Source organism: Caretta caretta, chromosome 1 (genome assembly GCF_965140235.1).
Source record: "Caretta caretta isolate rCarCar2 chromosome 1, rCarCar1.hap1, whole genome shotgun sequence".
Classification (NCBI taxonomy): domain Eukaryota; kingdom Metazoa; phylum Chordata; order Testudines; family Cheloniidae; genus Caretta; species Caretta caretta.
Genome location: NC_134206.1, coordinates 348,056,763 through 348,075,392, shown reverse-complemented (window position 1 = coordinate 348,075,392; position 18,630 = coordinate 348,056,763). Strand labels below are relative to the sequence as shown.

The window sequence follows — 18,630 nt, the reverse complement described above, 5'->3', positions numbered from 1 at the left end:
GGCCAACACACGAACAGTGGACAGCACTTTGTTCCAGTCAAGCCCTCTTCACAGAAGGGGATTTTACCCTGAATAAATTGCAAACTCTTTGGAGCAGGGCCTCTGGTTTTATTCTGTGTTGGTACAGAACCTAGCACAATGGGCCATGACTGGGCTCCTAAGCATTGCTGCAATACGCCTAAATAAATAATAATAACTGAATAATTCACTGGGAACCAAACTGATCAAATCAATGCATTAGCTCTTCGCATCCCCCCAAAATAAAATGAAGTGAAGTAAAAAGCAAAATAATAGTATTTCTCCCAGCTTCCCACTAGTTCTTGCTTTAATTTAATTAGTTAACTGGCTTTAATTTAATTAGTTAACCTGGGGGGGAGGGATAGCTCAGTGGTTTGAGCATTGGCCTGCTAAACCTAGGGTTGTGAGTTCAGTCCTTGAGGGGGCCATTTAGGGATCTGGGGCAAAAATTGGGGATTGGCCCTGCTTTGAGCAGGGGGTTAGACTAAATGACCTCCTTAGGTCCCTTCCAAGCCTGATATTTTATGGTTCTTTTGTACCTCTGAGTTTATTACCAGCTCATGATCCTTGCACATCTCAGAAGGGGACAAAAAGGCAGAGCCACTTGGGGATGGACAGCACAGAAAGTTGAAGTGGGGGAGTTCTTGGAAATGGGAAAGATGAGACTGGGGAACCACTGGTGAATGGTAGAGATTATGGTCACGGGTCCTCGTGCACCTAATAACTGACTGACCAGCCTGTTGGTGCAAGACAAATTTGAACGTTGTCCATGTGAACAAGCACCAGACCCAAAGGGATTGGACACTTCCTGTGTGGCTTGAGTTTCGCAGTGTTTTCCTGGCACCAGTCGTTCCGTCATAAGAGGGGTTTATGAAAGAAGAAGCTATGTGGTAAGAGAATTGCATGTCCATCTCCACCACTGCAGCTCAACTGTGGCAATTTCCCACATCAATGAGCCCCATTGGTCTTACCCATTCCTAGTCATGCAACAGACATACCACTTGCCTGGAGCCCAGGTAGGTCTTCAGCAGCAGGTACAGAACCTGTGACCTCTGGATCCTAAACCATGAACCTGTACTGCTAAAAGAGCCAGCTCTATTAGCCAAAGCTGTAGCAGGCTCATCCCCTAGCTTCGGCCCAGACATCTCCGGAGCACCACACTGAACGGTAATTAGCAAGCCCTTTAGGATGGTGGATTTTATGATATCTGCAAGAATGTTTTTTAAAGCAGTGGTTTGGTTCCTTCTCCCAACCCCCATCACTTTGTCAAACTCCAGATAACCCAAAGGAATTTGCTGAAAAGCTCTAGGGGAAAAAATACCCACTTTCCTACCTGGAAGGTTTTACCAAGAGAGGAAAGTTTCAGCCCCAAAAATGAAAATTTTGGAAAGTTACAAGGATGTGAAAAGAGGGTGATAAACAGAAGCTATACAACGAGGAGTCCTTGTGGCACCTTAGAGACTAACAAATTTATTTGGGCATAAGCTTTCGTGGGCTAGAACCCACTTCATCAAAGTTGAAGTTTTTTAAGTTATAGGACCTAACCACATCAGCCACACCATCGGGGCTCATTCACCTGCACATCTACCAATGTGATATATGCCATCATGTGCCAGCAACGCCCCTCTGCCATGTACATTGGCCAAACCAGACAGTCTCTACGCAAAAGAATAAATGGACACAAATCTGACATCAGGAATCATAACATTCAAAAACCAGTAGGAGAACACTTCAATCTCTCTGGTCACTCAATAACAGACCTCAAAGTGGCAATTCTTCAACAAAAAAACTTCAAAAACAGACTCCAACATGAAGCTGCAGAACTGGAATTAATTTGCAAACTGGATACCATCAGATTAGGCCTGAGTACAGACTGGGAGTGGTTGGGTCATTACAAAACCTAAACTTAATTTCCCCAATACTAATTTCTCCCTACTGTTACTCACACCTTCTTGTCAACTGTCTGAAATGGTTCCACTCTGTTACCACTTCAAAAGTTATTTTTCCTCCCTTGGTATCCTGCTGTTAATTAACTTGTTAGACTGACCTCACACTTGGTAAAGCAACCCCCCATCCTTTCATGTATTTATACCTGCTCCTGTATTTGCACTCCATGCATCCGATGAAGTGGGTTCTAACCCACAAAAGCTTTTGCCCAAATACATTTGTTAGTCTCTAAGGTGCCACAAGGACTTCTCATTGTTTTTGCTGATATAGACTAACACGGCTACCACTCAGAAGCTATACAGTTTAACTACAGTGAATACTAATTGTGCTTGCTACAATGACATAATTTAAAAGATAAGGGACTTGATAGATTAGGTTAGATTGTAAACTTCAGGGCGGGGACTGTCTGTTTGTTAATATATTAATAATTGTATATGAATACCCAGCTCTTATTTAGCCCTTCTCATCAGTAGATCTCAAAGTGCTTTATAAAAGAGGTATCTTTATCCCCATTTTACAGATGGGAAAACTGAGGCCCAGAGCAGTGAAGTGATTTGCCCATGTTTACAGAACCTAGCACAGTGGGGTCCTGGTCCATGACTGGGGCTCCTACATGCTACAAATAAAGAATCAGAATAATAGCTATGGGGACTACAGCAGGAATCTTTCATCTCAAGGGCTCCAGGCCTGCAAGCTGCTCTGTGCATCTTTGCTATCGTGCCCATGTTGACTTCAATGACCTGCGTGGAGCAATTTCCAGGAGCAAGGCCGAGCTCACCAAGAACTGAAACTTGTTACCTCCTGTGGAGTGGGGGATGTGGAAGGAGCTAAGCAAGGATGAGCAGATGCGGCCTGTTACCTTTATGTCTGAGAGGACTGTATCAGCTCCTTCAGAAGAACCATCGTTTCCCCTGGAATGATCAGGCTGCAGAGGAAAACAGCACAATTCAGGCTGGGTGCTCTCTGGGGGTTGGCACTATAGGATTCTTTGCAGTGGCCAAGATGGTTGGACAGGAGGCCTCAGGCAGTACTCTTTCTGTTATTACTCAAATGGAGGAAAGTAACTTCTACTACCCATCCTGGACAGCAAGTTTAAAACAAGCAAAAGGAAGTATTTCTTCACACAACACACAGTCAACCTGTGGAACTCCTCACCAGAGGATGTTGTGAAGGCCAAGACTAGAACAGGGTTCAAAAAAGAACTAGATAAGTTCACAGAGGATAGGTCCATCAATGGCTATTAGCCAGGATGGGCAGGGATGGTGTCCCTAGCCTCTGTTTGCCAGAAGCTGGGAATGGGCGACAGGGGATGGCTCACTTGATGATTACCTGTTCTGTTTTTTCCCTCTGGGGCACCTGGCATTAGCCACTGTCGGAAGACCGGATACGGGGCTAGATGGACCTTTGGTCTGACCCAGTACGACCGTTCTTATGTATGACACAACTACTTGGGTTGGCTTTGCTTTTCTCTCCGACCAAGTTCATTTGATTCCACAGCCCACTTTTAATAAACTCTTCTACCACCAAGAAATTGGACCTCTGGAGCCAACTGCTAGGGTTATTATCGATTCAACACCTGTCAAGGGCCCCATGAACCTTTTAATGGTTATGCTTCCAGATTAGAGCTGCTGCTAATGGGGAGAACAACCGGCTATATTTATCTCTAGCTGTATTTCCCCCTGGTGGGTATGTAGTTATTTAACCAAAGACACCGGAGCCACGCTGCAAGTAAAGAGGAGCGGGAAGCTGGTATCTTGCCACCATTGCACACACAGAACTTGCAATGAAGTCAAGGGGAGTTTTACATCTAAATCAACAGCAGGAGACTGCTCTGAAGCTGAGATTAGAATGAGCTTTGGCATTTCAGAGGGTTTAGTTTGGCTGTCAGAATGGAAGTGCCTATTGTCGACCTACTGAGAGCTCCTGGGAAATGTTCCATCTGTAGAAACAACACTGCCTCCATGATGCAAGGGTCATTTGCATGAAAGTAGGGTATTTTTGGTCTAGCTGTTTCTCTGCTCCCTGCACTGTTCCTCACCTGAAGGCAGAATTTTCTGGGTTTGGTTTCAGTGAGATCACACTCCAGAGTGAGTGTTGGCAGGGATGGGCCCATAACTATTGCCATAGGAACTGAACACAAGATTACAACCCAGGAATCCTGATTTAATGTATAGGCTTTTCTACGGATTCACAGAAGGCCAGAAGGGACCATTAGATCATCTCGCCTGGCCTCTGGCACAACATTTCACCCAGCTGAGTCCAGTAACCACAGGTGCCAACTTTAACATGGTAAATAAGCACCCCGACTTTCACAATAAGCCAAAATCAAGCTAATCCCGTTTCAAAACAAGGCCAGAACAAGCCAATCCCTAAGAACCCCAACACTCCATGTGACTAGATCCCCCCGGCTTGCAGTTTGGGACTGTGGTGGGCCCGCTGTGCACCCCTGACTCTCTCCCCGCATTGCCCCTGGTTGCCCCTTGCCCCTGCTTTCCAGGAGCCGATCAAAAAAAAAGAAGCAACAAGCTACAACAAGCAACAAGCCAATCAGGCATCAAGCTACAAGCCAAAAACTAGCCAACAAGCAACTCACAAGCCAATTAAGCCAAAAATAAGCCCAATTTCTGCATTTTTTCCGCAGGTTTGGCATGCCCGCCAATAACCTGTGTTTGACTAACGAATATCTTGTGTTTGGCTGAAGCGCAGCGTCCAGAAGGGCGGCCGATTTTGAGCTGAAGGCAACAAGAGATGACGAATCCACCCAGGGGTGCTAGTACAGGGGGGAGGGAGGGAGTCACGGCCCTGCCACTTTTTAACGGCCATAAGGGCAAGCAACGGGGGCGGGGGGAGGTAGGAGATGAGCGAGTGAGGGGTGGGGTCTTGGGGGAAGAAGCGTCATGGGAGCAGGGCCTCAGGGAGAAGGGGCATTGTTGGAGGGGGGCCTCAGGGGGAGGGGTAGCACAGGTGGGGCCGCAGTTTGGTGTTGGTGCCCCCCCCCACATACACTTTTAGGAAGCTTCCACCACCCCTGAATCCGCTTTCCCCCTTCCCGGTTTGTTTGAGTGGCTAATCTCTTTGTGCCAAATGTAGACACCAGTTAGGCCGGTTTGTCTGGGTGCAGCTTCCAGCCATTGGCCCTTGCTCTGTCTTTCTCTGCTCGAATAAAGAGCCCTTTAGTGCCTGCGATTTTCTCCCCACAAAAGTCCTTACACAATAGTGTAACCAAGTCACCTCTCAGTCTCCTTTTTGACAAGCTAACCAGACTGAACTCTTTAAGCTGCTCACCATAGAGCATTTTCTCCAGACTTCAAATCATTTTTGTGGCTCTTTTCTGCACCCGCTGTAATTTTTAATAGCCTTTTAAAAATGTGGACCCTAGAACTGGATGCAGCGTTCCAGTGTTAGTCTCACCACGGCCCTACCCAGAGGTAAAAATCACTTCCCTACTCGCTACTTCCCTGTTTACACAGCCATGGCTCATAGCAGCTCCTTTTAGCCACAGCATCGCACATGGATCAGTGGCTTGTTCTCTATCACCCCTATATTCTTTTCAGAGTCACTGCTATGGCACGATATGCAGTATCTAAGCATATCGATACATTTAGCCTCACAATCCCGCTGTGAAGGAGATGAATAGGTATTATCACCCCCATTTTATAGATGGGGACATTGAGGCACAGAAAGGTTACAGCCTAAGGCTTTGAGCCCATGAATTATTCCGTGTGGGTGGCCTCCGCATGGAGCCCCATGGGTCTGCTGACATGGAACAACTTGCAGGACTGAAGTCTACATTTTCAGAAGTAGCCAAGGATTTGGGGAGCCTCAGTTTTGGGGTGCCAAACCTGAGACCCCTGGGGACTGATTTCTACCCAAAATGCCAATTGAAATGAATGGGAGCAGTGGGTGCCCAGCACCGCTGATAATTCTCCAGTTGGGCACCCTACCACTGAAGCACCCCAAAATAGGAGCAACTTGTGAAAACCGAGGCCTAAGGGACATGCCCAAGGTCACAGGGAGACATCAGTAACAGAGCACAGAATAGACCTAGATCTACTGGTTCCTGCTGTAGCCCTTTAACCACAAGACTTTCCTCTCCAGGGAGAGGCACCAAGAAGCTCCTAAAATACGCTGGATCTTTGCCAGATTGAACTCTCAGGCCAACCCTCCTAGAAGTGTAGGAACATCTGGCTCATGGACTGTGCTCCTGAGCTACAAGAATTTTGTTTTCATTCAAATATCCCTTGGAGAAGGGAGAAGGAAAATCAGGGAAGTGAAATAGAGACAAATATGCCAGCAGGAGAGATCTGGAACTGGAGGCTTTTCCAAGTTAGTAATTTCTTAAAACCTGCCCGTTCCCATAATTTGGAGAACCTTTTCCCAGAGCTACAATACATATGTAGCCTTTTATGATGAGATTACTGGTTCTGTGGATGAAGGGAAAGCAGTGGATGTATTGTTTCTTGACTTTAGCAAAGCTTTTGACACGGCCTCCCACAGTATTCTTGTCAGCAAGTTAAGGAAGTATGGGCTCGATGAATGCACTATAAGGTGGGTAGAAAGCTGGCTAGATTGTCGGGCTCAACAGGTAGTGATCAATGGCTCCATGTCTAGTTGGCAGCCGGTATCAAGTGGAGTGCCCCAAGGGTCAGTCCTGGGGCCGGTTTTGTTCAATATCTTCATAAATGATCTGGAGGATGGTGTGGATTGCACTCTCAGCAAATTTGCGGATGATACTAAACTGGGAGGAGTGGTAGATACGCTGGAGGGGAGGGATAGGATACAGAAGGACCTAGACAAATTGGAGGATTGGGCCAAAAGAAATCTGATGAGGTTCAATAAGGATAAGTGCAGGGTCCTGCACTTAGGACGGAAGAACCCAATGCACAGCTACAGACTAGGGACCGAATGGCTAGGCAGCAGTTCTGCGGAAAAGGACCTAGGGGTGACAGTGGACGAGAAGCTGGATATGAGTCAGCAGTGTGCCCTTGTTGCCAAGAAGGCCAATGGCATTTTGGGATGTATAAGTAGGGGCATAGCGAGCAGATCAAGGGACGTGATCGTTCCCCTCTATTCGACATTGGTGAGGCCTCATCTGGAGTACTGTGTCCAGTTTTGGGCCCCACACTTCAAGAAGGATGTGGATAAATTGGAGAGAGTCCAGCGAAGGGCAACAAAAATGATTAGGGGACTGGAACACATGAGTTATGAGGAGAGGCTGAGGGAGCTGGGATTGTTTAGCCTGCAGAAGAGAAGAATGAGGGGGGATTTGATAGTTGCTTTCAACTACCTGAAAGGGGGTTCCAAAGAGGATGGCTCTAGACTGTTCTCAATGGTAGCAGATGACAGAACGAGGAGTAATGGTCTCAAGTTGCAGTGGGGGAGGTTTAGATTGGATATTAGGAAAAACTTTTTCACTAAGAGGGTGGTGAAACACTGGAATGCGTTACCTAGGGAGGTGGTAGAATCTCCTTCCTTAGAGGTTTTTAAGGTCAGGCTTGACAAAGCCCTGGCTGGGATGATTTAACTGGGAATTGGTCCTGCTTCGAGCAGGGGGTTGGACTAGATGACCTTCAGGGGTCCCTTCCAACCCTGATATTCTATGATTCTATGATATGTTCCAGGCCTGTGTGTGTTGGGTGCCCTCTAGTGGTCCCTGACCGCTAGCTCACAGTTATACTGATTTGCATCTGAATTCCTTCTGAAATCTCAGGACAGAGCAGGGCTTTATGCAGAATCACAGAATACCAGGGTTGGAAGGGACCTCAGGAGATCATCTAGACTGACCACGAAGCGAGGGGAGTGGCAGCAGGTCTTCAACGGGTCTGTTCTAATCAGGGTTGGATTTCTTCCTGATGTGTATCATTGCCGGGAACTACGCAGAACCCACGGCCCATTGCAGCAGCATTTGTAAGGATACACCACTGGTTTTCAGCTCAGTTCAAAGGGCCCAGCCAGCGTATCTCCCAGTATTTTCTAAAACAATATTTCTCTCGCTAATAAACACCTGGATGCTTGAAAATGACAGTGGATTTCCTTACTGTGCTTCTCTTAGCCCTATCACTAGCCCACAGGGGCATAGGGCCTCGGCCACTCTTGGACGCCAGGATGCTGGGCTAGAGGGACCATTGGTTCTCATGTTCTACTGCTGGAGAGCTGCTGAGCTGTTTGTCAGTGTAGGGTCACTCGGGGCACAAGACTGCACATGCTGGTTTATTATTGTCAGGTGGCTTGCAGGCATTGGGCTACGCACACACCAAAGTGGCTTGTTTCAGGCTCCGAGAAGGGGATGGAGTTTAGGCATATGCAGAAGGGCAGAGAAATACAAAGGTGTGAAATGCCAACATAGAAGGAGTGAAAGCCTCAAATCTCCTGCTCCTACCCTGAAGTCCCTGCCCGAGGGCCCCCAGAACCAGGCTCAGGTGGGAGAAGGGAGACTCACGGCTTTCCAGACACGGCATAGGGTGCCAACCCCCTGCCTGTGCAGAGGGCTTACTCTGTTGGTTCCTTTCTCCTTCCTTCGCTCCCTAGGGCCTTTTCTTCAGGGGTGCCAGAAGCTCCCTGGACCCATTTCCTGGGAAGTGATATTCTGACTCTGGATGGAGCCTGGCTGAGCACAGCAGAGAATGAAGGCAGCAAGTCAGAGGCAGCCTGGTCCAATGGATTGAAGCCGAGAAAATGCGGAGCTAGGACCTCAGGAGTTCGTAAGCCAGGCTCTGACACTGACTTCTACTGTGACCTTCAGCAAATTCCTTACCCTCCCTGTGCCTCGGTTCCCCATATTCTGTAAAACAGGGATACAGCTTCCCTATCAGGGGTGGCTTGTCAATACATGCCAAGTGCTTTGAAGATGAAAAGCACGGTAGAGGTCCTAAGTATTGTTATTGCCTTTTCTTAAAGGCGCAGTGCCACTCAGCTCAAACAAAGGCATTATTTCCAGGTTAGACCTCCAATCAGTCATGACATGGCGCTGCCAATTTAACTACAGGACGGAGCTGTGCAGCTCCAAGACAGTCAGAGACACGGCCAGATCCTCAGCTGGTGTAAATCAGCGCAGCTCCATTGAAGCCAATGGAGCTACACCAGTTTCATCATCTGGCCCTGAACTCCGCCATAGCCATTCTAAGATGGCGCCACAGCTCATCTATGGAGGCCGGCTCTAGGGCCAAGGTTTTCAAAAAGCGCTCAGGGGCAGATTTTAAGGGGCTCCATTTCCACCATGTGGGGCAGAACTCAGCTCCCATCTGGGCTCCTACATAAACCTCAGGCTTTCAAAAGTGCTCAGGATCCAGCAGCTCCCGTTGCAGCACTTATGGATGGACTTTAAGAAGATTCAGGACACGGGACACTGAGCTCTTTTGACAATCTGCCTCCATTACTTCCCGGGCGGTTGAGCAACGCGCCCAGCGTTTGGTCTAGATTGGGGCATGCACGGGAGTCAGCTGTCGGAGGCTCAATTCGAACAAGGCAGACCTCACACGGGTAGGTTAGGGAAAGTGACCAAAAGTTATGGGGAAGAATCTATCTGCCCCTTTGATGGAGAGCGTGTCCATCATTTGACACCAAGGTTTGCATTTCTTACAGGGGGCTGGTTAGATTCTCAGCTGCTGTTAGACAAGGGAATGGCAGCAGTGGACAAAACAGTCCTTTAGCCCAGGAAACGGGGACTGTTTCTTCAGGAACGGGGGGACCTTGGTATCATGATTTGCGACCTTATCACCTGGAGAAGACATTAGTCCCGGTGCACTCTCCAGGGGGCCCCCCCTCTCAGAAGCTAAAGGCAGTCCAGCCTGTGGGGCATCTCACTGGGAGCACAAAATGCCAGAGATCTAGGAGCCTCACTGGAGGCAGAGTCTGTGGTGGAGGCTGAGGTGTCACCTTTGACGGAGGCAGGGCTGACTGGCATGGGCCTCCCGAGGGGAGAGGCTGCCTCCGCCCACACGACTGCGGCACAGCTGCGATAACTGGAGACACCGGAGCTGCAGCTGCCAGCCGGGTGTTACGGGGAGGAGATTTGTCCAGCAGCCAACGGCCTCACTCATGGGAAAGAAGGCATGTGTTTGACCTGGGGGCCAAGGGGATTTCTTCAGCCAGGCAAAGCTCCTTAGTGTGACTGCCAGTGCATATGACAGGCTCAGGATCTTAGAAATCATCGACATATGGGACTGGAAGGGACCTCAAGAGGTCTTCTGGAATATTGGGTCCAATTCTGGGCATCACATTCCAGGCAAGATGGGGACAAATTGGAGAAAGCCCAGAGAAGAGTGACAAAAATGATTAAAGGTCTAGAAAACATGACCTCTGAGGGAAGATTGAAAAAATTGGGTTTGTTTAGTCTGGAGAAGAGAAGACTGAGAGGGGACATGATAAGTTTTCAAGTACATAAAAGATTGTTACAAGGAGGAGGGAGAAGAATTGTTCTTCTTAACCTCTGAGGATAGGACAAGAAGCATTGGGCTTAAATTGCAGCAAGGGAGGTTTAGGTTGGACATTAGGAAAAAATTCCTAACTGTCAGGGTGGTTAAGCACTGGAATAAATTGCCTAGGGAGGTTGTGGAATCCCCATCACGGGACATTTTTAAGAGCAGGTTAGACAAACCTGTCAGGGATGGTCTAGATAATACTAAGTCCCGCCAGGAGTGCAGGGGACTGGACTAGATGACCCCTCCAGGTCCCTTCCAGTCCTATGATTCTATGATTCTAGTCCAGTCCCCTGCGCTGAGGCAGGTTGAAGTATCTAGACCATCCCTGACGTGTTTGTCTTAAAAACCTCCATTATCAGAGATTCCACAACCTCCCTAGATAATTTGTCCCAGTGCTTAGCTGCCCTGACAGTTCGGAAGCTTTTCTTAATGTCCAGCCTAAGCAAAACTTTCTTGTAGATCCCCAACAATCAACGCTAGCCCCTGGGGTGCAGCTTCCCTTAGTGTCAATTTTAGGGTCATGTATGGGAAGAGATTAATTGAAAGTCAGCGAATGGGCATTGTTATACATCTCCACACAAAGCGCTTACTCTGCTCACGTCTTTCTCCTTCCTCCTCTTCTTCAAGGGCTCTGGCGTCTCCGCAGAAATGTTTCCCAGTGCGGGAGGCTCCGACCCCAGAGCAAGACCAGCTGGGCTCTGCCGAGCCTGAAGAAGGCAGGTTATTTCTCTTTAAGGCACCACGTCTCTCCCATGTCACATACAGGACATGGGGTAGAACTCTTATTACTCTCTCACACATACACTTTCCCTTTAGCAGATATTCAGTAGCAATATGACGATCAATTAAACACTATACGTACAATGATGCACAGCCAAGGTGACCGACTCCTGAGCGCTCTGTCGTAAATCAGGACACACTGCTGTCAACAAGAGTATTATTTAAAAGCAGACCGTGGGCAGTCTGAGTCGCTCAGGAGGCTAGTTATGGCTAAAGCTGGGTGGGAATTTTTTGAAGAAATGTTTTTTGGTCAGAAAATGCCGATTCGTTGAAACCGAAACTTCTCAGGGAACGATATCGTTTTTGACAAAAATGTCATGGGGAAGGTTTTGCAGGTCCAGGATGGACTTTCTGGCCACAGAGATGCAGCAAAAGACCAGAACTGCCATCAGGTTAGGGCATTCAGGTGGGATGTGGGAGAGGCAAGAAGATCAGGGACTTAAACTTGTGCTATTCACACTCCAGGTGAGGGCCCAGCCACTACCCTATTGCAGGCAGAATGACCCAAAGTCCACCTTTAAAGTCGTGTTAGAAAGGTATGTGAATGGTAACGGGGGCCATCCATGGTAGATAGGCTAGAACTTTGAAATGCAAACCTGTATTGTTAGGAGTGGCGTAGCCAGGTGGAAAAAACAGGGGGAGCGGAGATAAAAAGAGGCGCCACCCCATGGTACTCACCCAGCGGTGCTCTGGGTCTTCAGCAGCACTTCGGCGTCGGGTCCTTCACTCGCTCCGGTCTTCAGCACTGAAGGGCCCCCCCCGGCCACCGCAATGCCGCCGAAGACCGGAGCGAGTGAAGGCCCGACACCGAAGTGCTGCTGAAGACCCGGAGCGCCGCCGGGTGAGTAAAAATGTAAAAGGCGCCAAAGAATTAAACAGGCACCAGTTCTGCTCGGTGGGGGAGCAGCCGCTGCCCCGCTCCCCCCCAGCTGCGCTACTGATTGTTAGAAGTTAGAAGTGTCATCACTGGTTCTCCACTTGTAAGGTAACTCCCTTCTCTTCATGTGCCGATATATTTATGCTTGTATCTGTAATTTTCACTCCATGCATCTGAAGTGAGTTTTTAGCCAGGAAAGCTTTTGCCCAAATAAATTTGTTAGTCTTTAAGGTGCCACCGGACTCCTCGTTGTTTTTGTGGATACAGACTAACACAGCCACCCCTCTGATACTTGACACTAATTGTGTGTATCTTAGAAGCTAGCCATGTAAACAGATAATTCCTGTCACTATACCTATTAATTCAGAGTTCAAATGGGAATATTAACATTTAGATGGATCTTGGGTGAAGTAATGTCATTGTCTATATGTCTCTTTGAAGTTTGTGATAGACTGCCTAATGGATAAATTGCCCTCTGTTAATTTGGGTAACTAATTACTGGTGGTGTTTAGAAAGCAAAAGGTTACAACAAAAGCCTATTGTTTACCCAGGACTGCGTGGTCAAGTGGATGCTAGGACACTGTATAAAAAGACCCTTGGGTCCTGATCCTGTTCATCTCAGATCTACTTGAGGCTTCATACAGGGGAAGCTTAAGCCATAAGGACTGAGATTCCAGTCCTAAGCTGGAACATCCTGCAATGATATTGGACATTGGACTATAACCTATGAACTATTTCTGAAAGAACTTTTTGCAACTACAAAGCTCACCATCTCTGCTATGAATCTGAACCTTAAGAACTGAACTCATGTCTGTCTGTATATTGACCTTTTAAGCATACTCTCTCTCTCTTTTCTTTTTTAATAAATTTTAGTTTAGTTAATAAGAATTGGCTGTAGCGTGTCTTTGGGTAAGATCTGGAATATTCATTAACCTGGGAGGTAACGTGTCCGATCCTGTGGGATTGGTAGAACCTTTTCTTAATATGATGAAATATGGCTTTCAGAAATCTTCATCATATTTGACTTAAGTACCTGGATGGAGGCCTGAGGCTGGGTTGCTTTAAGGGAACTGTGTTGTTGGGTTTTGGGCAACCAGTAAGGTAATAAAGAAGCTGTTTTATGCTGGCTTGGTAAATCTAAGTACTGGAATATCCACCAGCTTTGGGGTCTGTCTGCCCCATTCTTTGCAGTTCACCCTAATTGAGTAACCTCAGCTGGCCCCCACTGGGACCCCGGTCACACAAGGTAAGCTCAATTCCCAGCAAACAGATGTCTGCAAAGGGCTGAATTTAAGCACAAAAACCAAAGAGATTTCTTGGGACCCTATAAACTCGGCAGTTCACCATCTGATCTGCGGGCTCCATCAGCCAGGCAGGGTTTCTGTTAATCTCAAAACCAGTCCTGTATCCACATGGCAGCTAGCACCCACTCTCGATGGAGGCCAAGAGAGGAGTGGGCAGAGACTGAACTGCCCTCTCAGCGCTAGACCACTCAGGGCCGATCCCTCTTGGCCAGGATTGGGACAATATTTGGAGCAGGGCATGTTTGCTTGTGCTGAAGATAAAAGGAGAATGTCTGTGTCTAGGGCTGCACCTCTCTGCAAATCTAATTTAATTTTAAAAATCCCAGCACAGACCATGACCGGAATCTCTCTGTGGTGGTGGGTGACGGCTCTCCTGTAGGCTACACAGTCCTCACTGGCTGCAATGGACTAAGTAGGCCCTTTGAGACTTCCAAGGGAGTGCTCTTGGGCCAGCATTACATTGTCCCATGTTTGCCACTTAAAAATTCCCCTGGGTCTTGAGGCAAAGGCGCTGAGGGGAAGGAATTAACTGTGGGGAAACAGTCTGAAGTTTATGACAAGGCTCATGCAGCTGATCCCAGGGCTGGGAGTCTCATGAGTAGGGTGGTCTGGAACTCCCCTGGCAGACAGAGAAAGGGAGTAGTCAGGGTCAGGGATACTCTGAGATCCAAGACGGCAGGACGGCTAGCAAATGTAGTCCCTCTTGGCTGCCATGTTTTAGTCCTGGCTTGGGGCATGGCATTCTGGGAAATAAGAAAATTATATAAATGTCACCCTCTCCACACATGAGGCCCTTAGAAGGAAGCAAGCTGTGTGGTTGGTGTCTTCAGAAAGGTATGGACAAGTCAGCCCATTTCCTTTGGTTGCTTGACCAATCCTTTTGCTTTACAATGGGGCTTTTTGAGGTGGGCACCTCAATGAGCATCAGAAGCAATATTCTGAGAGCCTGTGGGGACATTTTGGTCTCATTTGGGGTTAATTGGAAGATACTGGAGGCAGGGAACGTCTCTGTTTATAAATTCCACAGAAACACCTTTGTTGGGTCTGACCTGGTGTGTGAGACGCTCAACAGCAAACAGGTCTAGCTTGGGAATATAAACCAAATATAATATATGCTAAGCAAACAGGTCTAGCTTGGGAATATAAACCAAATATAATATATGCTAAGCAGGCAAGGGGATTTTAAATGTTACCTCTTCATTCTCCCTTATTACTGACCCATCCACCTCCTGGCACTCAAGAGAAGTATTTTCAGCAGTATGTTGTTGCCCTGTAGTGGGCTCTTCTTGGCTAGTTTGTAGCCGGGTTGCATTCAGAGGTCTAAGGCTGCCTTTCCGTTTCTTAGCCTCCGGCTGTCTCTGACATGAGCGCGTCTGGTTTACCATTACTTCCACTTCGGTGTAGTCACCAAGACTGATGGCTGTTGCCCCATCAACCAGAGGTTTCTTCTGGCTTGTTACATCCTAACAAAACAGGGAAAGGGGGCTGAAGAGGCACAGCCTTAATAAATATCTGAGTGTGAGCGGAACTCACCACTCTTCGTCCACATCTAACATGACGAGAGGCTTCCTGATAACCGACGTCTTCCAAAGAGCTGCATTCACATGGGTCCACGGGCCTGGAACTAGGCCTCGGGAGACCGGGATTCTATTCCCACCTTAGTTCTGTTGTGTGATCTTGTGTGAGTCACTTCAGTTTTCTGAACAGACGTTTCCCCGTTCAGTGAGATGGGGATAATGCTACTCATCCACCTTGCGAAGCGCTTTGATGTTGGTGTGCTACAGAAGTGCTAATAATCCCATGCTGTGATCACTTTAATGCTATCGAACTCTGATACCAACGTGGTATCTGAGTACCTCACAATCTTTCATGCATTTATCTTACCCCAGCAGTGCTGGGAAATGCTATTATCCCCGATTTACAGATGAGGAACTGAAACAAAGGGAGGGTAAGGCCCAGATTTTTAAACGTATTTAGATGTTGCTTTGCCCAACATTGCAATGCCTAACTGACTTAGGCTTCTAAGTCCCATTGACTTTCAATGAGATTTAGGTTTCTAAATTAGTTAGACACTGAGCGCAGCAATGCCTAAATACTTTTAAAAATCTGGTCCAAAGTGACTTGGCAAAGGCCATACCAGAAGTCTGTAGCAGAGCAGGAATTGAACCTAAGTCTCCAGCTAGCACTGTAACCAATGGACCACCCTTCTGCCAGTGATTTTATGAAACAACCAACACCAAATGAAGATTGTTAAGGAAAAGTGAGCTCATGTGACTCCATTTTGGTTTGGGGCCCACCATTGTCTAAAAGCAAGCACATCATGCACCAGGAGGAGTGTTCCTTAGATATTGCATTCCTGTGAAAATCCTCCTCGATAAAGCCACTGGTATCTGGGTTTCAAATAGCAACAGTTAGAAGCATCACTTCCTGCCACTGAGCTGTTCACGGGTGCGGGGAGGTACGCGGATAGCGAGTTGCCGCTGGCCTTTCATCCACAGAAAATTAGAAAAGCCCCACTACGGATGCAGGAAATTGGGAAATGGCAACACCAAAGGGTGATATTTACCAGTGCTACAGTGAAGTCAAGTAGATTTGTACCATTGACTTCAGAGAGAAAAAAGCCGGGCTCTTTTGAAAATATTATTCAAATGGAGAAACAGATGCTAACCGCTGACTTTATCTTTTGGAAGCTGTTCGGATTACCATGGTGATGGGCATGGTGCAAGAACATGAATATAGCCTAGAGAAGACAGCCTAGTAATGGCTAAGTAACCTAGGAGCTACCCATTAACCCCAAATGTAAAGAATGAATCCTACCAGACCGCCTCAACTTATTGTTACCTTAGTAGGATGTCCTACAGCTTCTGGAACTGTAAGCTGAGGCCCGACATCCATACTCAGGTCTTCTTCAGTCACTTCTATACTGGTAAGAGGGTTGCTAGAAAAATCATACTTCAGCGAAGCCTGTAAATGCCAAAAAAAGTAGTTAGACCCAGTTGAGCGATCTGAGCATGGACTCCCAGTGGGTCAAAGGAGACCTTGATCCTTTCCAGGTAGATTTAATTGAGTTCTATGAGACCAGCTGTTTGAAGGTCTTGCAGATGAAGCCTGTCCGCTCTGTGTGGTGAGCGCCTGCCACTCTCGAGGATAGTAGAGATTAGCTCCAGCACCACTGGACAAATTTGCCCCTCTTACCATAGCTGTGCGCCAGCTGATTGCTACTCTCCCTCCCCAGAGGTGGCTGCATTTCATTGGGGCCGCATGGGTGCAGTAGGGATGGGGTCACAAAGGGTCCGTCTACACAGTCCGCAGCAGCAAGCCCCAGACTCAGGCTCCAGCACTAAAAACAGTGGTGTAAACATTGCAGCTCCAGCTCTGAAGCCCATCCCCCGCCCTAGGCTTCAGAGCCCAAGATCCAGCCCAAGCCTGAATACCTACGTAGCTATTCTTAGCACCGGTAGTGCAAGCCTTACGAGCTGGAGTCTGTAGACCGGGGCTAGGAGACCTGCTGTCACTTGCTGTGTAGACATACCCAAATTCTGCACAACAATCTCAGACACCCCTGGGGGTTTTCACCTCCAGGCTTTGCATTCGCTTGTCAAGAGAAGGGCCATCTGGACCTGGGTTCAGATTTCAAACACCGCACGTTTCCAGGATGTCTGGATCTGGTGTTTTGGTTCCAGGCCATTTGCAGTCAGTGGCTGCCCAAAGCACTCTGGAATCCTTCAAGGTGAAAAGCCCTGTGACTAGGTGAAAACGTTGTTCTCCCTTTGGCCCAAGCAATCAGCCAACATTCAGGGCCTTGCTGGGTTGTTTCTGTTAGGGGTAGAAATTGATTATGCGAGCCAGATATGTTCTTTGGAGTGATCCTGTTTATTTATAAAGAATGTAGAAAAAGTCCTGCTTCCCTGAACACAGTGGAAACAAACAACAGCAGGCAGTGTCCTTGCTCACAGTTTCCAATCCTGCCTTTCCAGCCAGTCCTTTGCCAACAGGATCTCTGTCTCTGGTCCCTGTGAGGGCTTTGCCCATGACAGCTTCTCTCATTTTCTGCTGGCTTTCTATGTCTAACCTACACAAACAGCTTGCCAAGCAATCCTCTAGTCCCTGGATTTGCAACCAGTCCCAGGGAACCCCCTCAGCCCACATGGCTTAGCCCTGCTCAGGTTTCACCATGTGTCTGACTGCCTTGGGCGATAGCTTCTATTGTCTCCAATTATCTCACTCCATAAAGTAGCTTACTTGTTCCTTTCATTTAGCCTGAAGGGTGGTTAGCTCACCCGTACACTTTAACAAGATCAAAGATCCACTTGATGGCAGGCATTAATACCTTCCAACATAATATAATGGCATAACAGTATTAGCTACTACAAATCATCATAATCTGCATGACAATAAACTGTCCTTCTGCAGCTCCCAGCTACCACTGCTACCAGCAGTCCTACTCTTCCATGCAATGATAACACCAAAAAGGAGGGGAAGGGAAAGAAGATCTTGACATTGAAACCACTGGACATGGTGTCAATGAAAACGGGCTCTGTTCCTGGCTCTGCCAACGACTTTCTCTGGAGCCCTGAACTAGCCATTTCTCGGTGCTTCCATTTCTTCCCAGCTCTCCTCCCCTTCTTCTCTCTGATCCTGCAGAAGTTCAGGGGGATGAATACTCACAGCATAGTCCGTAGCTTGTGTAAAACCCTCCTTTTTCTTGGCTGGCTTGCTTTTCCCGGAGCTGGCCCGCCGCTGGATCAGAGCTTCAAACCCTTCCCTCAGGAGAAGATCAGTCAGTTCCTTCAGCAGCCCCAACTGCAGCCGCACATCAACAATCAATGATCAAACAATGACCACCTCTTTCCCTGTCCCCCGCTGCTCCCCAAGGTAACTGAGAAAAGCAGAGGCAGCTGGGTTATGTTGGTGGACAACAGCTGCCTTTTGACACTGTGCGGACAGGAAGGGACAAGCTGCTTCCAGCCACACAGGAGAGGTGGGGAAGGGGGAGAAATGAGCTCTGCAAAGACACAGGCCAGGTCATCCCTTCCCCTGTCTCCTCCTCCCCTGCAGCTGGAAGCAGCTCCCGTCCCTTCCCTCCCATCCCATGCCGAAAGGCTGCTGCTGGCCACATTCTGGTGTGAACCCTGGCAGAAATCTGGGGACAGGAGAGGGGCATGTGGCCCTGCATGCCCCCCATGTGTTGCCTCAGGAAGATGTGGTGCCAGGTACCAGGAGAGGTGGGTCCATCCTGGGGGCCCAGCCAGGCATGGAGGGCGGAGAGTGCCGGGCAGGGAGG

General features: G+C 48.1%; 1 protein-coding gene across 1 annotated transcript in view; it reads right to left on the bottom strand.

Moving 5' to 3' along the window:
- The window catches only part of LOC125636600 (uncharacterized), a 115,563-nt gene that overhangs the window by 68,754 nt on the left and 28,179 nt on the right, over positions 1–18,630 (bottom strand). Inside the window, exons 20-24 of the mRNA XM_075126911.1 lie at positions 18,015–18,149; positions 16,188–16,310; positions 14,540–14,809; positions 10,976–11,092; positions 2,825–2,890 (exon numbers count right to left, since the gene is read on the bottom strand). Of these exons, the coding sequence (XP_074983012.1) occupies positions 2,825–2,890; positions 10,976–11,092; positions 14,540–14,809; positions 16,188–16,310; positions 18,015–18,149 (711 nt within the window). The remainder of the gene's footprint in view (positions 1–2,824; positions 2,891–10,975; positions 11,093–14,539; positions 14,810–16,187; positions 16,311–18,014; positions 18,150–18,630) is intronic.